This window comes from Haliotis rufescens, unplaced genomic scaffold, assembly GCF_023055435.1.
Source record: "Haliotis rufescens isolate VD_foot unplaced genomic scaffold, xgHalRufe1.0.p SCAF_44, whole genome shotgun sequence".
In the NCBI taxonomy this organism is placed as follows: domain Eukaryota; kingdom Metazoa; phylum Mollusca; class Gastropoda; order Lepetellida; family Haliotidae; genus Haliotis; species Haliotis rufescens.
The window spans coordinates 297,266-321,820 of NW_025964157.1; the positions used below are offsets into that span (position 1 = coordinate 297,266).

The 24,555-nt window shown below is 43.0% G+C and overlaps 1 protein-coding gene across 1 annotated transcript; it reads left to right on the forward strand.

Annotated features, from left to right (window-relative positions):
- The first annotated feature begins 3,340 nt into the window (after positions 1–3,340).
- LOC124136024 (NXPE family member 4-like) lies at positions 3,341–12,094 on the forward strand. Its single transcript, XM_046501770.2, has 4 exons — positions 3,341–3,636; positions 6,445–7,155; positions 9,914–9,966; positions 11,053–12,094. The coding sequence occupies exons 1-4, from the start codon at positions 3,542–3,544 to the stop codon at positions 11,856–11,858; spliced, it is 1,665 nt and encodes a 554-aa protein (XP_046357726.2). The 5' UTR covers positions 3,341–3,541; the 3' UTR covers positions 11,859–12,094.
- The last annotated feature ends 12,461 nt before the right edge of the window (positions 12,095–24,555 follow it).

Genomic DNA, 24,555 nt, shown 5'->3' on the forward strand with positions numbered 1-24,555 from the left:
CTTGAAATTTCAACTTACTATCTTTAAATTACAAAATTCTATGTTGCAATTTCAAGATACTAAGTTGGAAATTCAAGATTCATACGTTGAAATTTCAAGTTATTATCCTGAAATTTCAAGATAATAAGATAAAATTTCAAAATAATAAGTTGAAATTTCGAGGTATAACATAACATCTTGAAGTTTAACTTATTATTGAAATTTCAGGATCATTAAGTTGAAATTTCAACTTGATATATATCTTGAAATTTCAAGAAAAACAAATGGCCATAAAAGGCTACCGTAGAATTGTTTTAGTAACAGTGTAACAGTAATTACACCACGCCTTTTCAACAACATCAATACCGACAGCTGTGCACTGTTGCTTGACGCAGATTCATACGTTGAAACATACGTTGACATTCCAAGTTAAAATCTACAAATTTGATCTCATCTTGAAATTTCAAGATATTGAGTTGAAATTCCGAGATAAGTTAAAATTTCAAAAAATAATAAGTTAAAATTTCAAGTTATTATCTTAACATTTCAACTTATTATCTTGAAATTTCAAGATCATTACCTTGAAAATTTTAAATTTGTATATGTCTTGAAATTTTAACTTAGTATATATCTTGAAATTTCAACTTAGTATCTTGAAATTTCAAGAAAAACAAATGGCCCTAATAGGCTTCCGTAGAATTGATTTGTAACAGAGTAACAGTAATATTACCACGCCTTTTCAATAACATCAATACCGACAGCTGTGCAGTGTTGCTTGACGCGTCGTCGTGTACCAGGCAACCCGACTTCCAACCATCACATGCACAGCATGCATGTCGCCAGCTGCTACAAGAAGATGTAGGTTAGTGCTGTTGTCGATTTTAGTCGACTGCTGATACTTTTGAGTGCTCAGTAGGTAACTAGAAACAATTAGATGATATTATCACGTATTTGAGTGTTTGTTGTTTAAAAACGCCCTCAGCAATATTCCAGCTATATGCCGACAGTCTGTAAATAACTGAGTCTAGATCAGACAATCCAGTGATTGATATCATGGACAACGTGCCACGCCGTAGGGGTGGGGGGATAACTTACAATCAGTCAAGTCACCGAACCTGAACACAGATCCATTTAGACGTACCGGGCAACAGTTCTAACCCTGATTTCCCGCAACCGAATCGACCGCCTCCGTGGTCTAGTGGTAGAGCGTCCGCCCGGAGAGCGGAAGGTCCGGGGTTCGATCCCCGGCCGCGTCATACCAAAAGACGTAAACAGATGGTACTTGTTGTGACCCTGTCTGGCGCTCGGCATGAAGGGGCTAAAACAAGGACTGGTCGGCTCGGAGTCAGTGTCTGAGTGGGGTATTCGTGTTAAACTGCGGCATGGTATCTCAGTGAGCTAGCACTATAAATCGGCATCAGTCCGGACTAGTACAAGCAGCCACACAAACACACACACGTACATGCACGTCGCTATATAAGTGCAATAATCTTGGACGCGACGTTAAACCCCATTTCACCTCATCTCACCGCAACCGCCTCCGTGGTCTAGTGGTAGAGCGTCTGCCCGGAGAGCGAAAGGTCCGGGGTTCGATCCCCGGCCGCATTAAAAGTTGGTACTTATTGTTACCCTGCCTGGCGCTCGGCATAAAGGGGCTAAAACAAGGACTGGTCGGCTCGGAGTCAGAGTACCAGTGTCTTAGCCTGGATTCTTGTTAAACTGCGGCATTGTATCTCAGAGAGCTGGCCCTATAAAATCGACAAGCAGCCACACACACACACACACACACACACACACACACGTGCATGCAAACCCCATTTCACCTCGCCTCACCTCATTTCACACGGGGGCGGCACGATGTAATTGTGTTTCACGACGTAGTTAGAAATATGTCCACAGGCAAAAAAGTAAGTGATCACCTCAATTAATTGAAAACAAGACGTTGTATTAATTATGATGACACGAACTACACATGCAACTGCCTACGCAATAAACATGTGGCCTCGACAAACGAGGATAGCTTTATTCCGTAATGCGTTTAATATTTTTTTAAATACAGAAATGATTCCATTTTTTCCTATTCGGACCGCTGTATATGTCTGTTAGGGATTGAAGATACCCTATTACCCGTAACAAAAAAATCCGTAATTGTAAACAGCTCTGATGAAAGCTGTTTACATTTATTGATTCCGACTGACATATGCATAAGCATGTGGGTTTGAATCACTATCAAGTTGTGATGGTACTAGCTGTTCGCGAAAAGTAGCGTATCGTCAAATTTGGAAATGCCCTCAACACGTATACCATAAAACGTTTTGAAAGTTTACTGGGGCATCGATACGGAAGCCTTTTAGGGCCATTTGGGTTTTTTCTTGACTGTTGTAACCCTGATGAAACAACTTTTGAGCACGACGTTATCTCTCGGTTGGCCAAGTATTGTACCGTGTCTGAATTAGCTGTGAGTCGTGTCCCTTGGCTCTAACAGGATCCAGGATCTAGAATCCAAGACTCCCCCGATGATCATGCTAAGTTTGTGTGTCCCTGTGTTTATGAGCTTTACCACAATAATAAAGGTGTAAATCCCCCCCCCCCCCCCCCCCCCCACACACACACACACACACACATTACTCTGAACCTCCGTGATATATCTGGATGCTGTTCAAGCCGACGTTCACATTTTAAACCTCCATCTTGTCTCCCTATCTCTTGCCAACATCAGAAACTGTGAAGCACAGAAGCGCTGAACTCGAACATGTAAATACAACAAATACACGCGTCAGTTACTCTTTCAAATATAAGTATTGAACCCCTACAGTCACTCTGATCCGAAACCCGACGCTCATATGACTGTTAACCGCCTGGCAGTCGTTGAGAGATTAGCTAACGGCTGTCACGTCAGTGTACTTTGGGCGAGTCTGTGTTGTCAATATTGCATCGCGGAATAATACCCATATATTTGATTGGCAACAGCCTGTATTGATTAATATCAACACACTGTCGTCCTTGTCTTGTCGCCCGTAAGTTGATATCATTAATAACTATGAATAATATTAAGTTTAATCAATACATATAACCTATCCTCTGTAATGTGTTGCAAGATAAGTCAGAGTGTGACGCGTGGATTTGACTCAACTAGATCCGTTGTGAATTCATCCTTCTTGAGAGCGGGGTATTTCGACATGACGCGTGGATTTTGACTCAACCAGATCTGTTGTGTACTCAACCTTCTTGAGAGCGGGGTATTACGACATAACGCGTGGATTTTGACTCAACTAGATCTGTTGTGTACTCATCCTCCTTGAGAGCGGGGTATTTCGACATGACGCGTGGATTTTGACTCAACTAGATCTGTTGTGTATTCATCATCCTGGTGAGCGGGGTATTTCGACATGACGCGTGGATTTTGACTCAACTAGATCTGTTGTGAATTCATCCTCCTTGAGAGCGGGGTATTTCGACATGACGCGTGGATTTTGACTCAACTAGATCTGTTGTGTATTCATCATCCTGGTGAGTGGGGTATTTCGACATGACGCGTGGATTGTGACTCTGTGGGTTCAAGATGAGGCTATCCCGGCTATCTGTGGTGCAGTGGATCTTTGTTGTGACCTTTACGATGTGGAGCTACAGGTGTGTGCTCAACCTGCTCCAGCTGCAGTGAGTAGTACATCTTTGTTTACAATCTGGAAGTAACATTCAGCAATTTCACTGACGAGTCGGGATGGGTATTGGCGGTTTATAATGTATCACAATAGTTTGCGATGCACAAGACCGTATTGCGATACGTATCACGATATATTGTACAATTTTAAATTTTGGATTCATCAGCAATCTGAAACATGAACTGAAATGGAACAAAACAAGATGCTGGTAGAACAGGATGTTTATTCAGTCAATAAATACGTAGCAATCTTGCGGCGCCGGATGCTTGCTGCGGGGCAGCGAAGGCATTTGGCCGGAAAATTATTTTTTTTACATTAAAAACTCGATATTGACTCACCCGATATATCGAGCATGAAAACATGATATCGTGATACGTATCGTGAAAAGAATGAATCTCAATTTATCGATATACCGATATCCCTTGCTGACGAGTGAGATGTCCTCACAAATTTATTGTTATTTAGTGTCATAATTAACAGTGTATCTATTGCGTTTTGCATTGTCTCTGCATCTCTGCATATTGACACTCGGGATGTGTCGGTTTTGACTGATTGCCGTGCTACACATGTTTCGTTCAGACATGTCGATCTAAAAACATGTCTCTCCAGCAAGAATGGCGACGTACCTCACGTGACGTCATCAGAAGACTTTTTCTGTGAGCCGGAGAGTTTTGGCGTGTCTTGTTGCAGGGGGTGGTCATACCGCTATTAATGTGACGTGTCATTATTTTTTTTTATGTTTTAGATGTGTTTCCTTCGTCCATTAAGGGGCCGTCACACCATGACGTTCTGGTCAACGTTCTCTGAACATTTCAATCGTTCAATTTTTTAGCGTTCTAGAATGAGGATGACACATCTGGCGTGTGATTAACGTGTGCCTAACGCATGACTAGCGTGTGTCTAACGCACGAGAAGCGTGTAACAGCGACCAAGTAAGATACCCCTGAAAACCATTAGCGTGTGCTAACGTGCCACTGGCGCGCGACGAACGATTTGTCAACGTTAGACGAGCGTGTTGAGCGTGTGACTAACGTGTGAATAACGACAGAATAGCGTCTTGCTGGCGTGTTTGACTTTAGACACGCTGCGTGCGCTAGGGGACCGTTCAGCGGTCGTTGACAGGTCGCCAGTGAGTCGTTCAATGCAAAGCAAACGATTAGTAACAACCAAGTAACGCTAGAGTAACGACTGACTAACGATAGCCGAACGCGTGCAACGCTCGGCGAACGTTAGTAAAACGTCCACGAACGTTCTTAAACGTTCTTCAGCGTTTTAAATTAAACGTTGAAGAACGCTGGTCTCAGTGAGAACTTTTGTGCATGTTCAAAACTTTTTTCCGGACCAGCGTTCTCCGCCGATTCCCGGCGATCACCGACGTTCACTAGCGTTCACACAACGCTCTTCTGGCGCTATCCCAGCGACCATGGGCGACTACCAACGTTTCCTCAAACGTCATAGAACGCTGACCAGAACGTCATGGTGTGACGGCCCCATTACGTTGAAAGCTTGTTTTTGCTACCCCATTCCAATAACGGACATGCCAATATCGGATGCTGAATTTAAATTTTAAATGTTGATTTCGTTGAGATTTTTATGTTTTCAATACATTTTACTACATATAGCTATCTTTCGTGGTTGTTAAAATAAGGTGGTTTATTTCTATGGAAAGGTTATTTTGACCGCAGCTTATGCCCGTAATATGTGTCCATTCTGTGTGTGTGTCCCAGTCAAAAGAGGCATATTTCGAACAAGTCACTTGACTTATCTAAGGAGACACACACGCATATGTTTGATATAAAATTATTCGGAATCGTACAATGGACTCTTTTAGTTGAGATTTCTTATGATTATAAAAATGGATCTTGTCTCTTCTGTAGCCATGGGAAGTAAAGAGAATTAACAGCACTAATTATGTTGATAAAGATTATGTTCTTCTCTGTGAAGGTTGAGCATCCAGTGTATTATGTCTCCGTTTTAATACGATAAAAACCCTGGACCCATCCGCCAGCATAACTTCCTGTCGGAAGTGACGTCACCGTCTCCATCTCTCCTGTGATTACATTAGCACAAAATGTCCCTCGCTCGTGAGAGTTATTTGATTGGATTGCTATTTTTAGCGTCGACAATTTAACGGGCTCAAAAAGACGTTATGGTAGTGACTTGGTCCAGGATATGCCTTATAACAGAATGAGGACCGCCTCCGTGGTCTAATGGTAGAGCATCCGCCCGGAGGGCGGAAGGTCCGGGATTCGATCCCCAGCCGCGAAATACCAAAAGACGTTAAAAGATGGTACTTGTTGTTACCCTGTCTGGCGCTCGGCATTAAAGGGCTAAAACAAGGACTGGTCGGCTAGGAGTCCGTATACTGTGTCTGAGTGGGGTATTCATGTTACACTGCGGCATGGTATCTCAGTGTGCTAGCACTATAAATCGGCATCAGGCCGGACCAGTACAAGCAGCCACACACACACACATACACGTGCATGCACGTCGCTATATAAGTGCAATAATCTTGGACGCGACGTAAAACCCCATTTCACCTCACCTATAACAGAATGAACATATGATGCACTGAATACAGGAGAAAGCATCACTAGATTATAGGTTTTTATATGTTATACAGGCCATTACAAATGTGGATGTCTAAACCTACGATATGTGTTAGACTAAAATGACCATAATAATTATAAAAAAGTGATATTTTCCCCCAAAATGATGAATGTGAATCAGTAGCAGGCATGTTTGGAATGTTTGCTTTACATATGGGTAAATTGTCCAACATAATCATCATATTTTTTTTCAGAAACAAAATACAATATCGACATTTAGCGAAGCCTCGTTTTCATCTCCGCCCTTTTTCAAAGAGGGAGACTAAATCCAAGAATAGTGACCATGTCCTCAAGGAACCAAACACTTCTCTCTACCATATACAAACACATGAAATGTCTCCTCTGAATTGTGCTAGAGCATCCGAATCAAAGATACAGCTAATATCGAAATCATATACTTATTCTATTGGTGAGAAGATTGAAGTTCGGATACAAACGTTCAATGGGCACGGTCTGCCTATGACAAGAGGCGGTGACCTTGTCCGCGTGTGGATTAAGGAAGTAGCGAAAAGCGCATGCGCAGCAGGAAGTGTGATCGATAATCAAAATGGAACATATACTGCAACGATTATACCTAGGTGGGTTGGCAAAGTGACTGTAATGGCGGCCATAGCAGCACCGAGGGAGTTGATTGATATGTTTCACCGTGTCTACCGCAGGAATGGAAGTCTGAACACTATGATGGCCCGGTTTGAAACGGGTGGTGTTAGCGAAGAAAGTCCGTGCCTTCCAACCCCTCACATTCGAGGGTTCAGCAAGTTGTGCAACTTCAGCAAGAAGATCGGAGGCCTGCCTTTCTACTGCGGACACCCAGTGAATCTACAGTGTCACAACTGGGTTGCTGTGCGAACACCTCCGGGACAAGGCAGAAGGTTCACGCAGGATGAGAAAAAAATGTTTATTAGGTGAGCAAATAGAATTACTCCGATACAGCAATCACATTAAAATCAGATATTTTACTGGGAAACGTTACCTCTGCGTGAAGACGAGACAACCAAGTCGTAGCGGTCGCGTGATACAATCGGGGAGTTCCGAATGCAAAAAACTTAACCCGTGTTATTATATTGTTGTGGATATTATATATAGCATGTCGTTTCTGAGCGCCATGGACATCCACAACCAAAAGGGTGTACAATCAAGGGTATATTTGTGTTTTGTGGTGGTTTTCCTTTTCTGAGATCGAAATTTCGAATCGGGGTGCTAAAGAAATGAATGTGAATCGTTTAGGGAAACTGACATATGATTGTATCATAGAACCCACGTGTCCCTCGTATGCGATCGGCCACACAGAACCGGTCATCAAATCCTATTCCCCGAGGAATAAAGAATAAGCCTACAGCGAGTTTATTCTGCCATTTTTATCATTTTCACAATTTGATACAAAAGGAGATTAGGGTGCGAAGAATTTGTTTGTGGCCATTTTGCAAGACACAAATTTGTTCATGTTAACATTTGCGCATCACGCGCAAGGCAATGTTAATATACATTACGCGACGTAACATCGCTTGAACTGCAGACTTACAAACATCAAACAGAATCGGCAGAATGTCTGTTACCATGGCGGTTATGAACAGTTGTACACCGCTTGACATGGATACATAAACATAAACTACGGTTATAACGAACTCATAGGGACCCCTTATTTTAGTTCGTAATAACCGTAGTTCGTTATAGGCATATATACAGCATTTATACAACAAATGGTCGGGACTAAAAAATAAGTTCGTTATATCGGTCAGTTCGTTATAAACGTGTTCGTTATAAACGTACTTTACTGTTTGTACCAAAACGTCATCGACTGTCGACATTCATATTTTACAGATGACATAATACGAGCATTTGACGAGCAGTATTCATATTTTTTTATTTCTAATATATGATATGTATCTTGTAATGTTATGTCATTCTTATAAGAACTGTAGTCTAAGTCAAATGTTAACTCCCTGAACAAACATTAGTACGGAAGCCTTTTAGGACCATTTGTTTCTATATTTTATTCTTGAAATTACAAGATACTAAGCTAAAATGTCAAGATATTAACTTGAAGTTTCAACTTAGTATGTATCTTGAAATTTCAAATTAGTATCTTGAAATTTCAACAACAGAAATGAAAAACAAATGGCCCTAAAAGGCTTCCGTAGTGTCAGCGCACGATAATAATGCATGAACAGCAAAATTTATTATATTGTATCAAATTATTTGTATTCTGTCTCACAGTCTTTGAACCATATTATTATCCCTTCCGCCCTTAGTGCCATGTAATAGTCATAAATGTAGCAAGTCTAGAGTTTCCACTTTATGGATAACAACTTCTGGTTTCACTAAAGCCCAGTAGATACCGGCATCAAAGACAATATGACTTCAACAACCATGGCAGACAGAAAAGCAGCCCTCACAGACCACCAGCAAAGTTTTCTAGCCATCAACTTCAGTTTGACAAAGTCCAAATCCTCTCTACCAAACATTAGGACTTCAAAAAAACAAAACTCTTAGAAGCCCCTAATCCGCGGTCACAAACCTAGAGATCAAGGGTATGGCTTCCCGGCCAAGCAATAGTCTGATATTTATCAGTGTCCTATCAGCTACTTACAACGTTAAAATCCTTACTGTACACATGGCTTCATTACCTATGTACGTTTTGTTATTGTTACTGTAGGGGGTACGCGTGGCCCAGTCGTCTAAGGCGACGCAATTCGCTGTGCAGAGTTGCGTCCCTTGGGCACGCCAGCAACCTATGATTGTGGGTTCGAACCCGGTTCGCCCCGATTGTGTTTCTAGGTTTGTCAGCACCATACCCGTGCTCGTGGGTTTCACCGAAATGGTAAACGTCTGAGACCTGCATCACTTCGGGCTTTCCTCCCACAAGCTGGCAAGCAGTGATATATACGTATACCTCTCATCACTTGGTTGGAGTCACTCCAGCTTGATAACGGTGGGGGGCGGTCGGGTAGCCTAGTGGTTAAAGCGTTCGCTCGTCACGCCGAAGACCCGGGTTCGATTCCCGACATGGGTACAATGTGTGATATTGCTGGAATATTGCTAAAAGCGGCGTAAAACCTCTCACTCACTGATAACGTTGGACGAATCTGCACCGAAAAGTCGCTATATGCAATAAACCAGAAGTTGTTAACCTTAAATGTATTTCTTTTTATTTATTCACCAACTTCTAGAATGCCAATCAAACATTAAATTTAAACGGCATTTTTTAGTTCTTAAAAAATATGTATTTTCAGAGACAAGTTTTTTAAAAGAAGCCCTCCTACACCGGAAAACCCTTACCTAACTACGTTGACAATAGTTTATTGAGCAAGCAAGCATCCGATCCATATTTGTAGCTTATCAAAAGTAGTGCCTTATAGGTCACCTCATTTGCATATTTATCGGATCCTGATTCCAATTTTATCGGATCGGTTTATCGCATCGATTACAAAATTCATTAGGGCCGGAGGGGTAGCCTAGTGGTTAAAGCGTTCGCTCGTCACGCCGAAGACCCGGGTTCGATTCCCGACATGGGTACAATGTGTGAAGCCCATTTCTGGTGTCCCCCGCCGTGATATTGCTGGAATATTGCTTAAAGCGGCGTAAAACCATACTCACTCACTCACTTACTCACAATCCATTATGTGACGAAACCCCGTATTGGATGAAATCGTTTACTTCCAGAGAGCTGTTTCATCAGACTATACCCGGGAGTTTGGAGGTGAAGGTCACTGATGGTAAGTAAGTCACTTGTTAACGTTTGAAGAATGAAGAATCGTAATGACGTCACTGAAAAATCGATTGTGTTAAGCGGCGGCCATTTTGGGAGATGGAAAAGGGCCGGAGACTGGGCTTGTTTCTGAAAAACATCACCTTACTACAGACATGGCTATTAGCATCGTATCGAGACCTATAAAGTTGGTTGGTTGGTTGTTTTACGCCGCACTCAGCAATAGTCCAGCTATATGACGGCGGTCTGTAAATAATCGAGTCTGGACCAGACAATCCAGTGATTAATATCATGAGCATCGATCCACGCAATTGGGATCGAAGACATGCATCAACCAAGTCAGCGAGCCTGACCACCCGATCTCGTTAGTCGCCTTTTACGACAAGAATAGTCGCCTTTTACGGCAAGCATGGGTTGCTGAAGACCTATTCTACCCTGGATCTTCACTGGTCGAGAGACCTATAAAGAATTATATTGATTCGCGACCTTGCTATCGAAATATGCATCCTTATTCGTATCGAGGCCCTAAGATCGATGCATGCATCGTATCGTGGCCTTATGACCGATACATGCATCGTTTCGCGGCCTTATGATCGATACATGCATCGTATCGTGGCCTTATCATAGATACATGCATCGCATCGCATCGCGGTCTTATGATCGATACATGCATCGTATCGTGGCCTTATCATAGAAACATGCATCGCATCGCATCGCGACCCCTAACGATTAAAAGTTTGAATCGTATCGCGACTTTTACTTTCAAAATATGCACTATTTCACGACCTTGATATCGAAATATGTATCAAATCGCGAACTTGCTACCATATTGTGACGAAGTGTACCGTTACACTTATTATTTTATTATCAAAAATGGGTGGACATTGGAAGATTAGCCTAGTCAATGCTACAAAACACGATTATCGTCCGTATCATATCAATGTTTGACCTAGTTTTGTTAAAGGGATAACCTACAACGACCCTTTCGTAGGTAAATTTATACTTTATGGGGTTAGGGGCATATCATGTCCTTTGACGTTTGAATTGTATTGGTACTCTTGAACTTCATTTGTGTTTACCTTTTACTCTTCAGGAAAAACGAAACAAAATGGGCCAGTAAGAACACAACAAACTTCATCTCGTTCGACGTGGTCACAAAGACCAGGTTATTTTCTCAACTGGATCTGGCATCAAGGTGAAGGCCATGCACTGTCAGGTGAAGGTCACTCAGGAAGAAACGACATATTCGTGACACGGCTATCAACGTGTCTGGCTAACAGACGTCTATGGCTAATTGGAGACTCGACCCTCAGACACTGGCTTGAATTCATATCACAAAAACTTCACACACAAAGAAAGCAGACATCGGAAGATATTTTACACCCGCATCAGCCTCTTCTGGTCCAGGACAAATCTCGTAACATCTCCATATTTTGGGGCCCGCATGGACTTCCGTTTCATCACGGGTCGACCTGGCATAGCCCGGATGTTAACAGAGCTGCGCACCAGTATTTAGACGCAGCAACATCTGAATCCGAAGACATATACATTATAAACCTCTACGTACATTTCCATGCATTTCCAGAAGAAGTGTTCAGGGCCCATGTTAAAAGACTCGCAGAATCTCTGGATTCTTTAGTAGCTAGAGCACCGAAGGTCAAGGTTGCGATTAAAGGACCTCATGCATTTCACGGACTGAACAAAGCGGGATTTGTGGATGATTATTTTGGGCCCGTGTATGACTCCATTTTAAGATCGGAGTTGCATCATTTACGAGATCACGTGATATACTTGGACTTCTGGGATATGACGGTGGCATGTGAGAATGTTGACATCCACCCGAATGTCACAGTAGTACAAGCTATGATTGATGTTATGATTAAACACGTATGCAGGTAATGAGAGCGTGATTGTCAGTTTGATTTTGTCACAGTTCCAGGGCGGTCGGTGGCCTAGTGGTCACCCCCGTCGTGATATTGCTCGAATATTGCTGAAATTGGCGTTAAACTATGATCACATGTCACAGCCCCAGATATACGAATGGATTTTGGTTGGGTTTGTTTGTTGTGAATTTGATATTCTCTCTCTTTATCATTGCGGCGTCCTGTAAATAATCGAGTCTAGTCAATGGTTAATATCATGAGTAACATCCCGTGTTGTGGTAATAAGATGGTACGCAATTAACCAAGTCACCGAATCTTACCGCCGAGACCGCCGAGACCGCCGAGACCGCCTCCGTGGTCTAGTGGTAGAGCGTCCAACCTGAGAGCGAAAGGTCTGGAGTTTGATCCCCGGCCGCGTCATACCTAAAGACGTTAAAAAATGGTACTTGTTATTACCCTGCCTGTCGCTCGGCTTTAAGGGGCTAAAACAACGACTGGTCGGCTCGGAGTCAGAAAACTGTATCTGAGTGGGGTATTCATGTTAAATTGCGGCATGGTTTCTCAGTGGGCTAGCACTATAAATCGGCATCAGTGAGGGCTGGTACTAGCAGCCACACGCACGCACGCACGCACGCACGCACGCACGCACGCAGGCTATATAAGTGCAATATACGTGCACTGCGTGTCAAATAAATTTTTAAATGTGGAAGAAAAGATTTGATGTAGGTCCAAGACGTTTATAACTCTGGTGAAACCAATAAACGGGGTGTGGTGCTGACAGACCAATGAATACAGTCAGATCGAATCTTGGATTGGAATTCAGGCACACATTCCTCACAGCGGTGGCCCGATCACGGAGCTCTCAGTGAGTTGGCGCCACCACTCACAGTTCCCCACTTTGCCCCCCCCCCCCCCCCCCCCCCCCCCCCCCAGTGATATTGCTAGAATACTGCTAAAAGCGGCGTAAAACCATATTCACTCACTCCCAACTGAGACAGGCGGCCACAGCCGTGCTTGGAGTGTTGTTTGTTTTTTGTCTATTTGTTTGTTTGTTTGTTGTTTGACGCCGCACTCAGCAATACCATACACCACAGCAGCACCATACCCGTGCTCGGGGGTTTCACCGAAGTGGTAAACGCCTAAAACCTGCATCACTTTGGGCTTTCCTCCCACATTAAGCTGACACGGAATAATGTTAAAAGCGGCGTTAAACCCAACTCACTCACTCTCACACTCCTTGTAGTGGTGCTCTTACTGTCGACCACTAGCTTAAGTTTACCTGCTCTGTTCAGAGTACAGTTTATATACTTTATCCTGGTATGTTTGGTCATTCGGTCACCGCAAGTGACTCTATAAAGTGACCACAGTGTTGTACGTCCAGTGGAGATTATGCGACCCTTCGTAATAGCCTCGCGGTCATCCGCTGTTTCTCAGCCGTGCAGGGATGCGCTGTCAGATTCATCCAGCACATGGTATGTTGTATGTTAAGTTCACCCTTGTTCTCCTAACTGCTACATCCGTGATGCACAAATCATGTTTATTTTGTTTGTTTGTTATTTAACGTCGCACCAAGCAAGATACAAGCTGTATATGATTTTGTAAATAATCGAGTCTGGGCCCATCTTCCCGAGGCAAGGGAGTTAACTGACTACAAAAGTCCAGTTTCCACCCTTGCCGAACTAGGCTGGAATTCCTGGGCTGGATCGTAGCGCCACCAGTGGCTATTACGAGTTATGTGCTTTCTATGCCTCTCCTATTGACCAATCAGATTAAACCTCTCATAACACTTGCATTTGCTTCAAACAAAATGGTGGCGCCCAGTCAAGACGATATGATCGATAATCAAGATCTATATTGTGATAAAACGAGTCTTACATCGCGAAGTGCATCAAATCACGTGAGCACCTTGATTAAAAACATGAAAAGATTTTTAAAATATCTGTTGACAACGAGTTAGCGGTGCACATGCTTTGCAAATCCTGCAGTCGACCGAAATCTGCATGACACTTTACGAACCGGATTTCGATTTCGGTGCGCGATTTTGTTTGGACTATGCATAGACTCGTTAGCCCAGCCAAAATGTAACTCCATAATACCAGCCTAGTTCGGCAAGGGTGGAAACTGGACTTTTAAAGTCAGTTAACTCTCTTGCCTCGGGAAGATGGTCTGGGCCAGAGAGTCCACTGACTGACATCACGAGAATCGATCTACCCAATGTGATTTATCAATTTGCAAATCTTTCAATCTTTGGAAATCCTACCAAGGATGCACACTGTAAGGGCGATACAGTTATGTTCTCATCAGCATCATGACACAAACATACACGCATCACCATGTCACGAAAGCTGATCAAGAATATCCTCAACAAAAGGTTGTTCAAATGATACATATACTGAACAACAAAAGTTACTTTGACATTGAATAAGTTTTAATGCAAAGTTATGCTATTTACCAAATCTGAAACAATTTCGGTTTGCAACAGATTTCGGTTTTACTCCTGTAGGTGTTCAAATGGTTTAATTGGCCACACTGACTTCAGGAATTGCGTTATTTGATATCAATTTACAAATCAATAGCGTGTGTGTCCACCTCTGGTTGCGATGCAAGCAACACATCTTCGTCTCATGGAATGGACCAGGCGTCGCACAAAGTCCTGTGGGATATCTGTCCATATCTTCCTGGAGTGTCTGTGGAACACGTGGTTGACGAAGGCACCGATCCATCTCATCCCACATATGCTCGATTGGTGAGAGATCAGGGGAGCGAGCCGGCCAGGGGATGACATTCACGTTGTTTTGTTGAAGAGAATCCTGAACAAGTCGATCAATATACTATGTGTGTAAACCGCCACTGAACCCGTAAAGATTCGGGGTAGAATATGTCTTCAGCAACCCATGCTTCCTGTAAAAGGCGACTATGCTTGTGGTAAGAGGCGACAAACGGGATCGGGTGGTCAGGCTCGTTGACGTGTTTGATGCATGTCATCATCTCCCTATTGCTTGGATCGATGGTCATGATCTCAATCACTGGATTATCAGGTCCAGACTCGATTATTTACAGACCCGGCCAACTGGAATATTGCTGAGTGCGGTGTTAAATAACAAACAATATACCTGACGAACTCGGCGGCGAAGTGGAATACAAAAACTCCATAAAGAAGCGCCGTAAAATATATTGTCTCCGCCACGTTTAAAACAGCCATTACCCCCGGGCTGCACGTGCAGGCTGTGCTGTATCAGCTGTTTATGATCTTAACACAATAGATCTTTAGGAAATACCAGATATTATTCATTCCATGGTATAATATAAGGCGTAGTTGGTTTACATGTAATTGTGTTATTGCTGGTCATAAGGCGAGAGGGCATGACATTTAGTGTCCGGTAAAGGCTTGTGTGAAAACAATAGAAGGTAAGGTCACGATTGTGGTCACCGACGAAGTCGGGATGTGTTACACACATGGGCTTTCAAGAATATGTGTTACAAAGTACATAGCAATTTAAAGAAATCTGTAGATTACAAACCATTTTTATATCAGTTTTAGTCCTTTACAAAAAAAAGGTATTTTTTTAAGTTTACATCGATTTTGTAGCTTTCTTATTCTTCAATTGCTCCAGGGGCGGACGTGTAGCTTAGTGGTTAAAGCGTTCGCTCGTCACGCCGAACACCCGGGTTCGAATCCCGACATGGGTAGAATGAGTGAAGCTCATTTAATTGGTGTTCCCCGCCGTGATATTGCTGGAATGTTGCTGAAGCCATATTCACTCACTCATTCACTCAAAGCGGCTTTTAAACAATCGTGCTCATACCCGAATTGCCAACCAATGGTCATTCAAATTGGGCTTCACCCATTATACCAATGTCGGGAATCGAACCCGGGTCTTTGGCGTGACGAGCGAACGCTTTAACCACTAGGCTACCCGACCGTCCCTTAAAAACCGCTTTGAACAGTATTACAGTTATATCACAGTGTGTCACGGGCTTGTCGTTATCTCTGTTATTTAAAGTATTGGACTTATTCTTGTAGCAAATAGCCGTCTTTGTTAACGTGACATGTAAATGAGTCAGGCGTTAAGTGATGCTGGTGTCATACGTTTACCGTTTTGGTGAAATCCATGACAAACTCAGAAACATAATCAAGCCAATCTTGGTTCCGAACTACGATCAAAGCTTTCTGAACTTTAGGGACACAAGAATCTGCGGGATACCGAAAAGATTTTTTTCAGAAAAAAACATACATAATTTGTATTTTTCAATCAAACATGAGGCAACATTGCGTGGATCGATGCTCATGATGGCAATCACTGGATTGTCTGGTCCAGACTCGAATATTTACAGACCGCCGTCATATAGCTCGAATATTTCTTAGTGCGGCGTTAAACAACAAACAAAACAAAAAATACTGAATAAACCTTTCTATAACAACAAGCCGTCAGTCAGATGAGAAATAGAATTAAATTAAAACAATTTAATATTTTCAACATTTTCCGTTTCATAAGTTGAGTCACTTGAACTTCATTTATACGAAAGGAGAGTTCGTCAAGCGTGAGAATTAAGATCTAATTGGCATGCGGCATGTGATAGAGCGTCCAACTTTAGTCAGTGTTGACCTTTCACATTTGACCCAGTTTACTCACACGTGTCAATATCGTGTGAAATGTTCACCCAGTTCGCGCGAGGTTCCCAGCACTGACCAGCTCTGCGCGAACTGACCAGCGATGACAGTTACGTGGTGGTATTTGAAAGCCTTTCCTTGCATATGACAGCGATTCGGAAGTATATCCAGGGATCGGAAAAATATACTAGTGTCCAAGCCCATCCTCGATTGTCCTGTGCAATAGATCTCAGTTCAGATGGACGCGCACGCACGCATGCACGCAAACAAGCACGCACGCACACACACACACACACACACCAACACACACACACACACCAACAGACACACACCAACACACCAACATACTCCCTCACACTCCCACACTTCGGGTATAATACACCGGATAATCGAGGATGGATCCAGACATAAACGGTATTTCTAACCAAATCATATTTTACTTTTAAGTCGGGGGCAATTTATCTCGCTTTTAGCACAACAGTTAAACATCCGACTTCAGAGATTATTTCCGGGACGGTGGGGTAGCCTCGTGGTTAAATCGTTCGCTCGTCTTCCCAGGTTCGATTCCCACATGGGTACAAAGTGTGAAGCCCATTTCTGTTGTCCCCTGCAGTAATATTGCTTGAATATTGCTTAAAGCGGCGTAAAGACTAACTCACTCACTCCAGTTATTTCCCAAGAACATTTCCAACTACAGACTCGCAACTTCGACAACGTGTTTTGCCAAGTCGCGGAAAGACGGTACAGCAAACAACACGAGACTTTGGGCAGTATGATGACATGCAAAACGTTTTAATTAGTTTTAGTTTCAACAAAGACGATCATGACCCTAGGTTTTCCGACGCCCAATCTCATTAATATCAGCTCTTAGTGGTGGCTTCCGCTGTTCGCAAAAATCAGAGGACATCCCATTACAGGTCACGTGAGAACGACCTTTCGCGATTTTTGACCGACCAATGAAATGATTAACAAGAAGTGAACATTAGCCTATCAGAAAGCAGCTTTCTCGAGCTTTGCGGCACTAGTTTCAAACTGGCGACTTCCATTCCAGACAACGCGTTTGAAAAAATCAGTTCATAATTTGCAAATTAAACAAAAGATAATTCTGGAATGTCTGAAATATAGCCAAGATTGTATGGCAGTACTTTCCGCATGTTCATCTCATTGAAGCGGGAGTATCGAATCAGTATCGACGAGGCCCCGTTCCACAAAGTAATCTTAGCGCTAAGTTGATCGTTACTCCCATTCTTTAACACTGACTTACGACAATCGTAGCGCTAAGATCGCTTTGTGGAACGGGGCCCTGCAGCCCGGTAACTGTCGTTCGGAATGCCTCGATGTTGCATGCTCTAGAAACACATTCCGAATGTTACTTTCCCAGTCTGGTAAGCGACGCTCTGATTGACGTGTCCCCAAATGGGAGATCCTCCGATTTGCGTTTTGCGGTAACGTGAAGTAAGATTTGATTTAAATTATATTGGCCTGGGTCCAGACACAGGTGACCAAGACGTCACCCAGACACCAATCCACCCAGGCACTAAATCACTCACTCACTCACTTACTTACTTACCAATCAACCCACCTCCTCATTCAAACAACCACCAAACTACTCACAAACTCACTCACTCATCTACACAAAACTCACTCGATCAATCACCAACCCGCCCTCACTCACTCACTCAGGCACTAAATCACTCACTCACTCAGGCACTAAATCACTCACTCACTCGCTTACTAACCCATCCACCCACCTCTTCACTCACTCAAACACCAACCAAACCACTCACTCATCTACACGAAACTCACTCGGTCAATCACTAACCCCCCCTCACTCACTCACTCAGGCACCAAATCATTCACTCACTAACTTACTTACCCATCCACCCACCTACTCACTCACTCAAACACCCACCAAACCACTCACTCACTCACTCATCTACACAAAACTCACTCGATCAATCACCAACCCGCCCTCACTCACTCACTCAGGCACTAAATCACTCACTCACTCAGGCACCAAATCACCAACTCACTTACTTACTAACCCATCCACCCACCTCCTCACTCACTCAAACACCCACCAAACCACTCACACACTCACTCACTCATCCACACAAAACTCACCCGATCAATCACCAACCCGCCCTCACTCACTCACTCAGACACCAAATGACTCACTCACTCGCTTACTAACTCATCCACCCACCTCCTCACTCACTCAAACACCCACCAAACCACTCACTCACTCATTCATCCACACAAAACTCACTCGATCAATCACCAACCCGCCCTCACTCACTCACTCACTCACTCATTCACAACAAAATTAAAACAAATATGCCCCAGCCAAGCTCAGGGCTCCACGCTCACACCAGACACAAAAACGCAAATCTAGTAGCCTCTTCATTCTTGAAACCAAGCCTAGTGAAGGTGTTCCTCACAACACCGTAGCCGCCGCTGGCCAGTGCCATGTTGACCAATGTCCTCTAGAGTCCGGTAATGTCAACCCTGGCTACTCCAGTGTATTCAACCTAGGACCTATTGTCGCTGATGTGAACTGCGCTATTTCGTGTAAGCATCTCCGTGTTGACCCATCGAGGTCCTCCAGTGCCTCTCGGCTGCTGATTCAACAACGCCGCAGAGGGAGGGTGACTGGGGTGGAATTGAGTTGACTGAGCGGATGGAGAGCATGGTAAACATAGAGGATGAATACTGAGAGATATCGACAGATAAATATACAATCATATACTTGTATCTGATAGAGTGTGGAGTCATTTGGAACGGGGAGCATGGACAAACAATCTGGCAGGAGTCAAATCTCCGAAACTGAAGGGGAAAGCAGGATCTAAAACTGGGCTTTTCGCGTGTACTTTATATCGAATCTTTGATTTAAAAAATGCGCTTTTAATGTGATAATTTATGAGCTCAGAACGTATTCTGCTCCGTTCTCCTATGGCGTATAGGTCGTATATCTCTGTGGGAAAAAGTGAGCAAACTTCACCATAATTGTGTTTTTGAAAAGATATGTGATTTCATTTTTTTCTAAACGTGGAGTCCAACAGAGAGTTGTCGATCCAGATATTTTTTTGGAAGTGCAGGTCTCAACATATGGATGGACAGAAGTTTACACATCACATTAAGGGGCGTTGTGGTCACATGCCGATTACATGAAGCCCTGTAAGGCAAATATGAACATAGCACCTATCGCGATAGTCCAGTTTCATTGTAAGACAGAGCATACATGTTATATCAAAGTAGTTTTACCAAATATGTTTTACGATTTTTAAAAGCAGTCAGAAAACATTACGATCGATAATATGTTTTACACCCACGTGTCTACAGAGAGCGTTAAAGTAATTAATTATATTTACAAGTTCATAATTAATGTTAGTGCATTAGTTTGCGCAAGCCCAGCCACGTATACATGGAGCAAATTATCAAGACTTGTACTAACTATAGCACGATATTTGCATGATGAAATCATAATAGAAATGCGCGACACACTGTGAACGAAAGCTCAGAAATTACCGGTATTCGTGCCTCATTATATCAAACACACACGCCACTCCAGCCTTGATCTCTGGACACGTCCAGCCACCACTTGACCAGGGCATGACCACTGCATAAGGATGTCCGCTGTCCGGCCATCTCTTGCTAAAATAATAGACTCTTTTTGTGTTCATGACATGTATTGTTCAGAAGAGGATTTCGAAACACAGTTATTGAGTTCTGTTAATCGGGATCTGGGGTGCCAATTAACTGAGTCATATCCTCACAAGACAAAATTAGTGGTGTGTCATTTGACCAGTGACCATTGTGGCCTTGCAGACGGCACGTGACTGGTCCACAATTGCCTGGAGGAATGAACTTGACCCGGGTCCCCGGCGTGACGAGCGAACGCTTTAACCACTAGGCTACCCCACCGCCCCACAGTATGAAATGAATCCTGCACGTGCTGTTAATGACGAGCGAAATGTCCTAACGGTGTATAACTGCATTAGACGTAAACGTTGCTTTTTTTATGGACGATGATCACGTGGTGTAGCATTAATCAACAATAAAGTTGTCACATTTTTATTAATATTACCAGGTATACGATGCCCCCCTCGGCCAGGTGCGGTCACGTGTCTTTCTTATTATTCTTTAATGGTTATGAACTGTAGACAATGCTTTGATAAGTGACTACCCAGACTAATAACACTGTCTGCGTGGTGTATTTATAGAGATTATCATACGAGCATGCATGTCATACTGATTTAACCAAACGAGTGTCAGAATTCGTGTACTTCCCGAGCGAGGGTAAGACATGAATTCTTAATCCCCCGTTACACTATCAAAATCTTTAATATTAAATTTGGTCAAAGAACACGTTGACCAAGGTTTCTTCGTCAAAGTTGGGCTGTTTGCACTCATCAAAGTTTTTGACAAGTCATCTAAGTGTTTTGCGGGAATTATCTTGTAAAGACGGATGCTGCTGAGGAAGAATGTTTTGGTGTTATGTTTATTTTGTGTATTGTCATGTTGAGAATTGGTGTCCGGGTAGGCAAAGGAATGCATAGTCCCGGGATTGTCTGCAGAGGAGGTACGAGCTTAATGCCTACAATACTCTTCTCCAAAAGTTCAAAGGTTAGATTCGAATGCTAATGCCAACTATCTAAGAATGAATCGGAAACGTTCAGGTTTCTTTTTGAAAATGTAAGGCCCTACCTTTAAAGGCAGGACAAAGGCGAACATCACGTCAGAGACACTTCAACATCACGTCAACATCACGTCAGATGCACGTCAATATCACGTCAGAGACATGTCAACATCACGTCAGAGACACATTAACATCACGTAAGAGAAACTTCAACATCACGTCAGATGCACGTCAACATCACGTCAGATGCACGTCAAGATCACATAAGATGCACGTCAACATCACGTCAGAGACATGTCAACATCACGTCAGAGACAATTCAACATCACGTCAACATCACGTCAGATGCACGTCAACATCATGTCAGATGCACGTCAACATCACGTCAGAGACATGTCAACATCACGTCAGAGACACATTAACATCACATCAGAGACACTTCAACATCACGTCAGATGCACGTCAGAGAAACGTCAACATCACGTCAGACGCACTTCAACATCACGTCATACACACATCAACATCCCGTCAGAGACACGTCAACATCACGCTATGTTACGTAAACAAGTAAAACAAAGTTTAGTGCAAAGTGAGTGAGTATGATTTTACGCCGTTTTTATCAACATTCCTGCAATATCACGGCCGGGGACACTAGAAATTGGCTTCACACATTGTACCCATATCGGAAATCGAACCCGGGTCTTCGGCGTGACGAGCGAACGCCTTAACCACTAGGCTACCCGACCCCAGTTTAGTGCTAAGGCGATTGGAACTCTCATTAACATAGGCTTACAACAGTCGTAGCGCTAAGATCGCTTTGTGAAAAGGGGCCTTGGAACCTGTGACACTGTGTATGGTGGAAGCCTATGTTACAGTATAGCCCTAAGATCGTGTGTGGGTACATGTAGAACCCATATGATCTAACATCGGGTCCCTGATTTTGTTATTTTGTCGATCAGTCTGCATTATGACCTGAAGATGTGACCTATAAAAAATCCCGTGGGTGGTACGAACAATTTATTCATACTCTCTCTTAGAAATATATAGAGACACATCTTGGACACGATAACCACGTTCAAGATTAAAACGAAATATTTTATTTAACATGAAAATCCATTCCCCAAGACGATCCCAGAACTAAATTGACATTTAGTTTGAACTTGACGGATGTAGCCCTGATATGGCGGTGCTGTGGAGGAAGTCGTATAAATGCAAAACAGGTCATTGTCACTTTATGCCGTTACAAATTAACCGTGTTGATTACATTTGGGCGTTACATAATATGTCAAACCTAAAACAATTACAAGTTTTCATATCGAGTTCACATGTCCTTATCAGCCCACAGTTACATTACCGAGGCCGTCTAGGACGGCAAATTGAAGAAATAAATTAAATTACATCCGAAGCATGTGGCATGGAAGTTTACCGTTATATGCCTTCTACTCCACTTTGGTGAGAGTTTGGCAGGGCTGATGCCATCTGGAATGCAGTGGTTAGGAATCTCATGAACACTGTTTATAACCTTGATAAACTGCATGTGACTTTTGTTCTCTCTTGAGTCCTTGTAAAGAATTTCAAGAATTAGTTGTCTTAATGCGGAGTACACAAACCAATGCTGACCTTGGTAGTCAGCAATGTCACACGAGCGACCGGAAGCTGTGTGTCTTACATGTAGGTATTGAGTTACACTTACAGTTATGGACACTTACAGTTGTATATGGCAACCAGAGGCACGGAGATAATCTGATTGTAGTTGAGATAAGAGACGTATGCTTGAACGACAATATGGAACATTATTACACTTCCAAAGACGCTTCTCTAACCAATATCCCCAGCCGTCAAAGTATATCGATCAATTATTTTCCAGCTGTTGAGAGATTGGCAGCATATCTACAGCTCTGAAGACAACTTGTTCGTTTGTTATTAAACGCCGCACTCAGCAATAATCCATCTGTATGTAAATAATCCAGTTTGGACCAGACAATCCCGTGATTAACATCATGAGCATCGATCCACGCAATTGAGATGCGATGACATGCATCACTCAAGTCAGTAAACCTGACCACCCGATCCCGTTCCTCGTCTCTTACGACAAGCATAGTCGCTTTTTACGACAATCATTGGTTGCTGAAGACCCTTTCTACCCCAGATCTTCGCGGGTCCTGAAGACAACTATTATTTCTACCTCTCAACACCGCGCGGTCACAGCAGCTGTAGCCCACGTCGTGACCAGATGGGGAAGGCGTTGTCGACGTTGTTTGGATCGCGGTTTGCAAGGTCATTCCGCCCTCCTGCTCAGAGTCATCGGAATACGTGAGGTTAATAATAACATTCACTTAACATTCAATGTCCGCCAGTTGTTGTTTGTATTGCTTTTGTTCGGACAAGGGTCAAACATCCCTCGCACCTGTCCGCCATAGCGGCGTGCTCATGTCAGGTCGGCGTGACATTTGAACATACTCGGCTGTGCTTTAGAATGTTCAGTAGTCGGATTTCCCGATTGCGAGGTTTAGCTGTGTTTAAATATGTTGATACATATTCTAATCTGAATGATAACTTAATGGTAATTCTAACTGGAATGACATTTTCTTATCAATCTATTCCCAAGAAGTCTTTTCCTAATAGCATCCAAACCTTATCACTGCCTCAACAACCCCCCGTACTCTGAGACCTCATATATCTTCAAGACTCACGCAGAATATTCAGATCGTTATTGCGACCCTAGAAAATCTTGTCTAAACATATTTATAATCACCAATTCATGAAATAGTTCCCTGACTAAAACAGACCATTGACCATATAAAGACATGTTTCAAGATACACTGTCCAGTCTCAAACAGACCATTGTCTTGATATATAGAGACATGTTTCAAGGTGCACTGTCCAGTCTCAAACAGTCCATAGTCTTGGTATATAGAGACATGTTTCAAGATGCACTGTCCAGACCCAAACAGACCATTGTCTTGATATATAGAGACACGTTTCAAGATGCACTGTCTAGTCTCAAACAGACCATTGTCTTGATGTATAGAGACATGTTTCAAGGTGCACTGTCCAGCCTCAAACAGTCCATTGTCTTGATATATAGAGACATGTTTCAAGGTGCACTGTCCAGACCCAAACAGACCATTGTCTTGATATATAGAGACACGTTTCAAGATGCACTGTCCAGCCTCAAACAGTCCATTGTCTTGATGTATAGAGACATGTTTCAAGGTGCACTGCCCAGTCTCAAACAGTCCATAGTCTTGATATATAGAGACATGTTTCAAGGTGCACTGTCCAGTCTCAAACAGTCCATAGTCTTGATATGGTGCACTGTCCAGTCTGAAATGCGGTCAGTGCTTAATCATAATGTTTGACGCTAAGAGGTGCAACTGTATACAAATGGGTATACAGACAGATGTGATTACTGAAGAAACCCCAGCCAAAGTAAACTACAGGCAATCCATTATAAAACCC

What these genes read in the sequence shown, in the direction of transcription:
- LOC124136024 (XM_046501770.2), top strand. Translation starts at nt 3,542, where the DNA reads ATGAGGCTATCCCGGCTATCTGTGGTGCAGTGGATCTTTGTTGTGACC. An exon ending in CTCAACCTGCTCCAGCTGCA is followed by an intron (nt 3,637 to 6,444) that starts GTGAGTAGTACA and finishes ATTTTTTTTCAG; the next exon opens with AAACAAAATACAATATCGAC. An exon ending in GAGAAAAAAATGTTTATTAG is followed by an intron (nt 7,156 to 9,913) that starts GTGAGCAAATAG and finishes GTTTACTTCCAG; the next exon opens with AGAGCTGTTTCATCAGACTA.